General features: G+C 45.3%; 1 protein-coding gene and 1 long non-coding RNA gene across 2 annotated transcripts; both read left to right on the forward strand.

Annotated features, from left to right (window-relative positions):
* The first annotated feature begins 5,491 nt into the window (after positions 1-5,491).
* On the forward strand, positions 5,492-6,862 carry LOC127326129 (uncharacterized). Its single transcript, XM_071829341.1, has 5 exons — positions 5,492-5,531; positions 5,716-6,066; positions 6,156-6,287; positions 6,435-6,574; positions 6,767-6,862. Exons 1-5 carry the CDS (start codon positions 5,492-5,494, stop codon positions 6,860-6,862), a joined length of 759 nt encoding a protein of 252 aa, XP_071685442.1.
* A 189-nt stretch (positions 6,863-7,051) lies between these two features.
* Positions 7,052-8,374, forward strand: LOC139830611 (uncharacterized). Its single transcript, XR_011743385.1, has 3 exons — positions 7,052-7,179; positions 7,502-7,657; positions 8,271-8,374. It is a non-coding gene; the product is annotated as an uncharacterized lncRNA (long non-coding RNA).
* Positions 8,375-9,283: the final 909 nt, after the last annotated feature.

Here is a 9,283-nt window from a genome sequence, read left to right on the forward strand (position 1 = left end):
TCCCTACCATCCCCTTCAGCCTACAGCGGGGGAATTACTCACACATGGATGGGGGAAACATGGCTGGTCGATGGAGAGGCGTCGGTGATGATGATGGCGATGATCTCCTCCAATTCTCCGTCCCGGCGAGGTGCCAGAACGGAGTTTCTGGTCCCGAGACGGAGTTTCGCGACGGTGGCGGCGTCCCTGGAGTCTTTCTGGAGTTTCGTCAATTGGTATCGCGTTTTTAGGTCTCCAGAGCTTAAATAGGCGAAGAGTCGGAGTCGGAGGGGCCACGGGGCCTCCTCACATTAGGGGGGCGCGCCCCCCCTTGGGCCGCGCCGCCACCACGTGTGGGGCCCCCAGGGCTCCCCTCTGGTCCCACTCTGACTTTCTGGAAGGTTCCGGGAAAAATAAGATGTTGGGTCTTCGTTTCGTCGAATTCCGAGAATATTGCCCGAACAGCCTTTCTGGAACCAAAAACAACAGAAAACAGCAACTGGCCCTTCGGCATCTCGTTAATAGGTTAGTTCCGGAAAATGCATAAAAACATTATAAAGTGCAAGCAAAACATGTAAGTATTGTCATAAAACAAGCATGAAACATCAGAAATTATAGGTACGTTGGAGACGTATCAGCACCTTAGAGACATACATGAATTTTTGCTCCTTACCCACATAAGTTTTCTCCTTAAACTTGAGAGAAGAAAAAGTTGAACCCAAGGTTCCCATAGCTTTTTCAAGTTCACCAATCCTATGGGTTTGATTACCATCGATAGCAATAGTTTCTAAGATAGCAATTCTTTCATTAATTCCTCCTACGAATTTATCAAGTTTATCAGTATTATCAAGTAGTATTCCCAATTTAGTCTCAACACTTGGAAGATTTTTCTCTATGGCTTCCAACTTTTTCATGACATCTTCAAGAGAGATTTCAATTTTAGCTTCATTAACAGGTGGTATTCCAACTAGACTCTCAATAATGCAACTAGCTTCTAAAGCAGGAGTGCCTAGGAAATTACCTCCCGCAAGAGTATCAAGAACATACCTATTCCAGCTAGAGATACCAACATAAAAGTTCCTAAGTAGGATAATAGTGGAGTGTTTCTTAGTGCACCTATGATGAGCATCACTAATTCTATACCAAGCATCTTTAAAACATTCTCCCCCTTGTTGCTTAAACGAACGAACTTCAACTTCAGGATTACTCATTTTTAGCAATAGTAAATAAAGCAAACTAAAAAAAAGTAGAGTAAATGCAAGTAACTAATTTTTTTGGTGTTTTTAATATAGAGAACGCAAACAAGACAAATGAAAATAAAGTAAAGCAACTAATTTTTTTTGTGTTTTTGATATAAAGAAAGCAAACAAAACAGAAAATAAAATAAAGTAAAGCAAGACAATAACAAAGTAAAGAGATTGGATGTGAGAGACTCCCCTTGCAGCGTGTCTTGATCTCCCCGGCAACGGCGCCAGAAAAAGAGCTTGATAACGCGTGAAGCACATGTTCGTTGGGAATCCCAAGAGGAAGGTGTGATGCGTACAGCAGCAAGTTTTCCGTCAGTAAGAAACCAAGGTTATCGAACCAGTAGGAGATGAAGGCCACGTGAAGGTTGTTGGTGAAGGAGTGTAGTGCGGCGCAACACTAGGGATTCCGACGCCAACGTGGAACCCGCACAACACAATCAAAATACTTTGCCCCAACTTAACAGTGAGGTTGTGAATCTCACCGGCTTGCTGTAAACAAAGGATTAAACGTATGGTGTGGAGAATGATGTTTGTTTGCAAAGAACGGTAGAGAACAGTGATTGCAGTAGATTGTATTTCAGATGTAAAAGAATGGACCGGGGTCCACAGTTCACTAGTGGTGTCTCTCCCATAAGAAATAGCATGTTGGGTGAACAAATTACAGTTGGGCAATTGACAAATAAAGATGCACATACATATCATGATGATTACTATGAGATTTAATCAGGGCATTACGACAAAGTACATAGACCGCTATCCAGCATGCATCTATGCCTAAAAAGTCCACCTTCGGGTTAGCATCCGCACCCCTTCCAGTATTAAGTTGCAAACAACAGACAATTGCATTAAGTATGGTGCGTAATGTAATCAACACAAATATCCTTAGACAAAGCATTGATGTTTTATCCCTAGTGGCAACAACACATCCACAACCTTAGAACTTTCTGTCACTGTCCTAGATTCAATGGAGGCATGAACCCACTATCGAGCATAAATACTCACTCTTGGAGTCACAAGTATCAACTTGGTCAGAGCCTCTACTAGCAACGGAGAGCATGCAAGAACATAAACAACACATATATGATAGATTGATAATCAACTTGACATAGTATTCAATATTCATCGGATCCCAACAAACACAACATGTAGCATTACAAATAGATGATCTTGATCATGATAAGCAGCTCACAAGATCTAACATGATAGCACAATGAGGAGAAGACGACCATCTAGCTACTGGTATGGACCCATAGTCCAAGGATGAACTACTCACGCATCAATCCGGAGGCGGGCATGGTGATGTAGAGCCCTCCGGTGATGATTTCCCTCTCCGGCAGGGTGCTGGAGGCGATCTCCTGAATCCCCCGAGATGGGATTGGCGGCGGCGTCTCTGGAACTTTTTCCGTATCGTGGCTCTCGATAATAGGGTTTTCGCGATGGAGAGTTTAAGTAGGCGGAGGGCAGAGTCGGGGGGCACTCGAGGGGCCCACACCATAGGCCGGCGCGGGCCCCATGCTGGCCGCGCCGCCCTATGGTGTGGCCACCTCGTGGCCCCACTCCGTATCTCCTTCGGTCTTCTGGAAACTCCGTGGAAAAATAAGACCCTGGGCGTTAATTTCGTCCAATTCCGAGAATATTTCCTGTGTAGAATTTCTGAAACCAAAAACAGCACAAAACAGGAACTGGCGCTTCGGCATCTCGTTAATAGGTTAGTGCCGGAAAATGCATATAAATGATGTAAAGTGTGTACAAAACATGTGAGTATTGTCATAAAACTAGCATGAAACATAAGAAATTATAGATACGTTTGAGACGTATCAATGTAATAGACGTAATACTAAATCGGTTGGTCCGCTTTTCCCTCTAGCGGCCGTAGGGCATTGGAAGTATGGCGGATCATGGCCCCCGCCGACAGGGAGTTTTCGTTCTTTTTAGGTTGATTTCGGTGTTTTTTCGGGAGGTTGAGGCGACGGCTACATCCTGAAGTTAGAATAAAGTCATCTCCGTCATATCCTTGCTTTGGTGGTGCTTCTAGCACTGGCGGAAGGTGTGTGCTAGGTGGATATCCTATGACTCAACTGGTTTTTGTGTTCGTTGGTGTGGTTTCAGGCCAGTCTCTTCCGATCTACGGTTCGTCATCATTAGCGATGGTAGCTGCTCTGTTGTGTTGGTCCTTTGGAGCCTTAGCACGACGACTTCCCATCAGTCTACTACAACAAGATCTACTCCGACAAGCTTTGCCTGACTCTGGTGACGGAGTGGCAAGGACGACGGCGCGACTTCGGCTCGTGCTAGTATATGTAGTCGTCGCTAGGTGGTCCAAAGTACCTATTTATAATTTTTGTTACTTTTTAGGATATTTCTACTACTGTTGACGATTATTAATAAATTGGTGGAACTTTCGCAAAAAAAAGCTGAATATAACTTGTCATATACTAGGACTCTCTTCTCCACCTCTCTCGTCTCCTCGTCTCTATCGGTTCCTCTAGATCCGGGCCGGGTATCCAATCCCCCTCTCCTCTTCGACTGCTGTCGGCATTGAGATTGTTTTTTTTTTAGATCAACATGGATCTCTCCCCAGCTCCATTTCATTGAAAAGAAGCAGAAACTAAATTTAAAGTTCTCTAATAAACTGGAAAGGGAAAGACATCTCTAATTGGTTGCGACTTATTCATTTTGCTGGGGAAGTAGCTGCCATCCCAGCTACTCCCGAAATACCAGTAAAACAAAGGTCGCAACAGCATTTACAAAAGCACGAATATAACGGATAGTTCACTAATCAGCTACAACTTGGAATGGATCATGTGCTTTTTGAATTTGCTCCCACACCAGACGACTCCTGGAGGCATTTTTCCTCCACTGGTTTGATCACATCACCACATGGATCTTGTGAGATTCACTGGTATTGTCCAGGAGATATGTTAGTGTCGCCCTCCCTTCAAAGCTCGAGTTTCAGGTGGAGATCCAATCGAAGGAGGGGTATCTTACCCCACGGGGAGGCATAGTGGAGCTTTCAAATTGGCCAGCTGCAGGTCCATGACTTGAGTGTTTTTTTTCCATTTTCTAGTTCCTTGAAAGGTTTCTTCCAATCCCAAAGGAGAAAGTAAACCGGTCACCACAAGTTAGTCCAAGTAATCTTGTTAAACATAAGATTATTTCTATTCAACCATAAACCTCATAGGACAACAGAGGATACTACATTGAAATGCATGAACGTTGAGATTGGGTGAGAGACCCTCCCTGTGTACATTAGTAGTATAGGTTAGGTCAGGTTTGATCTGCCGCCATGGCGTTTCTGCTGGTTTGCTGCGTCCTTTTCATGCTCGTGAGTAGCACGGAAGACCTTTGGTCCCCTCATCTAGTGTTATTTTGTGGTGGAAGGCAAGTAGCGGTGGATATGAAGGATGCGGCCTAAATAAGCCCGCTCTCCGTCCACTCGTCTCAAGCGACCATGGTGGTCAGGGGAGAAGATTTGACCCTACTTCTTCTTGGCTATGCCTTCCTCGTTGTTGCCTTCACGGTGATGGCAGCGGAAGAGGGGAATCGCCAAGATCTTCGTCCTCTTGTCGGGTCAAGGGCTCCACAAACGGCGACATTCTGCTGGAGTCCTGGCATGGGCTGCTGCCTCAGTCTTCGACGGGCGGTGGTGGTCGCTTGCCGGTCTTTGCGTCGTTGTATCTTCTGGTCTAAATGCGACCATATGTTGATTTCCTCCCATATGTTGTTCGAAATCTGCGTCTTCCTGTATGCGTGGTGCCGAAGGAGAAGGCGCAGCGGTGCCATCGCCCCAAGTGGTTGAATTTCCGGCCGTGCCATGTAGGCACCGGATTTGTGCTGGAGTTGAAGAAAGCACTCCATTGTGTTTTCTATTTTATATTTAGGGTCCTCTTTGCAAAATCCTTGGACATGATTGTAATCTGCATTTCTTTGTTTCCCCAGCTGTACTTTTACACTTGATCTTGCAGCTTTCAGTGTTCAAAATAAATAAATAAAAATAAAAGTCAGATTTTTTTTTGTTGGAAAAACAAGATGGAAAATGGTCCAAGAGTTGCTGCACGCGCGTCACCTCTTCAGCTGACACGTCCAAGCGCAGGTGGCGGCGTCCGCATATACTCACTCCCACCGCCTGCTGTTTCGCGCCGTATACACCGCCTCCTCAGTCCTCCTCCGTCTCGCCGTCGAATCGCCTTCACCCTCTCCTCCACTACTGTAGTGGTACCCAGAACCTTCTGGCTCAGTCCGGCGCCGCCGCCGCCGTCGCTACCATGGCCTCCTCCACCTCCGACATCGAGGCCGCTCTCAGGAGTAAGAGCCGCCGCCCCTCTCCCTCTCTCTGCCGTTGATGAACCTCTGTACGATCGATTAGCCTCGCTTGTCTCGGGCACTCGCGTGGTGGTTGTGCATTGCGTACGGATTTGGGGTTGGGGTGGTTGCAAATCCACGATTTGCCTGCGAGTTTCCCGATAAAGCTTTCGATCCGCTCATTTAGGCGGAAACACCCGAAATGTATTTGGAAGGAAGAAACCCCGAATCTCAGACTATGGGGTTTCGCTTCATGAAATCGGTGCGGCGAGTGGCCTAGCTACACCGATCTGGAGTCTCATCGGTGCAAGTTTCATCACATTCTGCCTGTTGGAACTTGGAACGAGTGTGCTATGGGGTTTCACTTCTTCCTGCTATTTCCACTTGCTAGGGCTGGCGAAGGAGAAGGACCTGCTGGGAGGTAAAAACGCAAAAGGGGAAACCGTGCTTCACTTGGCCGCGAGCCAGGGCTGCGTGGGGAGCTGCCGGTTCCCGGTGGAGGAACTGGGCTTTAATGTCAATTGTGTGTCGAATACTGGTGCGTTTTTCCCGCCGACTTGAAATCTTGTCATCAATGGCAGGAGTTTTTGCTTCTTCTAGTACCGAGATGATGTGTTCCCCTTGTAGGTGTGACACCAATGCTCTTCGCCGCATTTGAGGGGAATGTCCAGGTTATGAGGTACCTTCTCGACCATGGCGGCGACCCTGCGATGCCCGACGAGAAGGGCTCCACGCCTCTGCACTTGGCAGCAGAAGAAGGTGCGTTTTCTATGTCCCAGAAATCGAAGGAATGGCATTGCTTATATAGGTATACTCTGTACATTACCTCAAAAAAAGGTATACTGACTCTGTATAGGCCCTACTTTTGATCTATTTGGATTCACACTATTTTTGTTGTGCCTCCAGGGCACTGTGAGGCCGTAAGGCTTTTGCTCTCCAAAGGAGTCCGTGTGGACCCTATTGATCACCGGGCGACGCCATTGCACTTGGCTGCTGCAAAGGACCACGATCAGGTTGTGAAGGTTCTGCTGGGGCTTGGCGCCGATGTAAGTTATCTATTCCATCCTCACCTAACTAGAGTACTAGACACATATCTATGTTATGGAAAGGTGAACGCAACAAATTTAGTGTGACAAGATCAACGATTAATTTGCACATTTACAAGTATATTGTTATAGTGTTACTGTTATGTGATCGGACTAACAGTTCCGAAAACTGTGCTTTATTTCTCTTTTCAGCCCAACAGAGTTGTTCATCACGTCTTTTCACCACTCATGATGGCTGTCCGTGGCAAGGCCTTGAAATGCATGAATCTACTCATTGAGGTCCAATAACTTACTGACTTTATGTATCTCTCATATTATTTTTATTTGAATGTGTCCTGATTTCTGAAGTAGTATAACTTACTGGGTAGAAAATCCAGATTAACGAAGCAGCCTTGTTTTTCTATGGAACTTGCTATCTCTCTTTATCGAAAAAAAATGCAAATCCTATCTCTAATTGTACCCTACTTTATTTATAGGCTGGTGCTGATGTGAATGCTCACGGTTACTCTGGACCAACTCCTTTAACGGAGGCTGTTGATGACGGATTAACCAACTTTGTCAAAGTCTTACTAGAGGCTGGAGCCGACCCTAACATCCCTAACCAGGTAACAATAGCTCTGTTTTCATCTCTCTGTTTACTTGAAGTGACACAGCAGGTTTTACATATCTCATCTCAGGATCATGATGCTAGGTGGTTACTAGAATTCTACTTTTGTTGTTCATCTAAGCTCATGTGAACCACACTGATGAGGATGGTATAGCTTTTCTCCGAGTCCTGTTCTGCTCATATAACAGTATCTAGGACTGTTACAACCAGTGGAATGAATTCAGGATGTCTCTTTTTCTCACAATGCAGAAAATCTAGTGACATGGATAGCTTTGTCATTTTTCATGCCGGATTATCTTATGGTTTGTTTAATGATATAGCATGGAGTAATTCCTATCGAGCTAGCAGCAGCTCGAGGTCGACGCAAACTTGTTGAAATTCTCTTCCCTAGGACAAAACCAATTCGATCCCTGCTAGATTGGAGTGTTGATGGGATAATTAGACATTTTAATTCTCCAAATATCAACCCTCTTCAGGTATGTACATAGTACGTCCATTACTTCTATTACTTCATTCCAGGATAACCTGTACTCCTAATCTTAATGCATGATATTTTCGTATTTTCTGTTTTGGACCATAGTAATTCCTAATTCGTTGTACACTTATAGATAGCTTATCTGCTTATGCAGCATTCTCCTTAACGGGGTCAAATGTTCGCCACACAGAACACATACTCATGAATTCTGTTTGCTTGCATGGATCTCATTGGTCCTTTAATTGTTTGTCACTTTGTTTTTCACGGATTTCCTATACATAACATTTATGAAATTGTAGTCTCCCTGTTCTGTGCTACAAGTCTGTATGTACTTAACAAATTCTAGTTACAGGCACCATTTAGTTATTTGGACGGAAGATATTATACTCAAGTACAATTTGTATTTCAGTTGACTTTTATAATTGGAAAATTCTGACATTGTCCAGTAGTTCTCATTGTATCTGCCGCCAGCTAAAGTTTGCAAAGAAAATATGATTATGATTGAAAGAATTTTGATCAAGCAACACATTATTTAATTTCTGAACTTCAGACAGTTATCGTGTATCCAAACCGTCATTTGCTACACCTGTAACTAGACATAGTGCTGCGTTCAGGCCGCAGTTTCTGTGAAGGAAAGAATTGCTGATCTGAAGTCACAAGGGAAGGAAGCATTTGGAAAGAAGGACTACATTGCGGCAATGTACTTTTATGGCCTGGTAAGTGTTGCCTGCCAAAACCCACCGGCAAGCAGCGACGAGCAACACGGAGAGCCGGGAGGCTCCCAGGACTGCTGGTGGGCCCTGGTCCCTCGGGCAACGGCCCGCAATGCTCTGGCACACGTCCTGACGGTCGCAAGGGCGTGCCACCTGACCTATACCTGGTCAGGAAGGTGTTGGATTACTTCGATTAGCTTCCTGCATGGTAGACACGTAAACATTAAATACGAGCCCGATCGGCTCTCAGGTTGCCCTGTGAATCGGCTCAAAGAGCCGATTGCCCCATGGTCCACGTTGGATTTACGATGACATGGGGATCCTGCTTGATCAATACAAAGTTAAACCAATCTACGACAGTTTAGGGTTTTCACCGCATAACCGGAACATCCTACACGTAGTTGAGCCTAGCAGATACGAAAGATGATAGAAAACCAGTCCTAAAAGAGGCCTAAAAACCAACATGAAGTCAATTCCCGGAACAATCCCTTCTAGGACTAGCAAACCATGCCTCACGCACTACCGGATCGTTCAACCCGTTTGCAAGGCCTAACCATGCGGATATTAAACTAATCCTTGAAGAACAAGGAACAACTATAACAGATCGGATCTACTAAATAAAGAACAAGCAAGATACTGCCCTTACACCTAAGATAGATGTAAAGGCAGCTAGATATCGAGGGGCAGCATAACTAAGCAAGCATATTCAAAACAAGCATCGATGCAAGCCCCAGAACATCTACGATAAGGGTGTTACTCGCCATCAACAAGGCTTCAGTACGAGCAACACCAGGTAACGAATAAACCGATACTGCCTAGATCGCAAGAGGCAGCATGATGCTTACCCGGAAGAAATCCTCGAAACAAGGGGTGGCGATGCGCCTAGATTGTGTTTGTTGTGAACGTGGTCGTCC

Source organism: Lolium perenne, chromosome 4 (genome assembly GCF_019359855.2).
Source record: "Lolium perenne isolate Kyuss_39 chromosome 4, Kyuss_2.0, whole genome shotgun sequence".
NCBI classification, from domain to species: Eukaryota; Viridiplantae; Streptophyta; class Magnoliopsida; order Poales; family Poaceae; genus Lolium; species Lolium perenne.

What these genes read in the sequence shown, in the direction of transcription:
- LOC127326129 (XM_071829341.1), top strand. Translation starts at nt 5,492, where the DNA reads ATGGCCTCCTCCACCTCCGACATCGAGGCCGCTCTCAGGA. An exon ending in CATCGAGGCCGCTCTCAGGA is followed by an intron (nt 5,532 to 5,715) that starts GTAAGAGCCGCC and finishes CCGCTCATTTAG; the next exon opens with GCGGAAACACCCGAAATGTA. An exon ending in CAATTGTGTGTCGAATACTG is followed by an intron (nt 6,067 to 6,155) that starts GTGCGTTTTTCC and finishes TTCCCCTTGTAG; the next exon opens with GTGTGACACCAATGCTCTTC.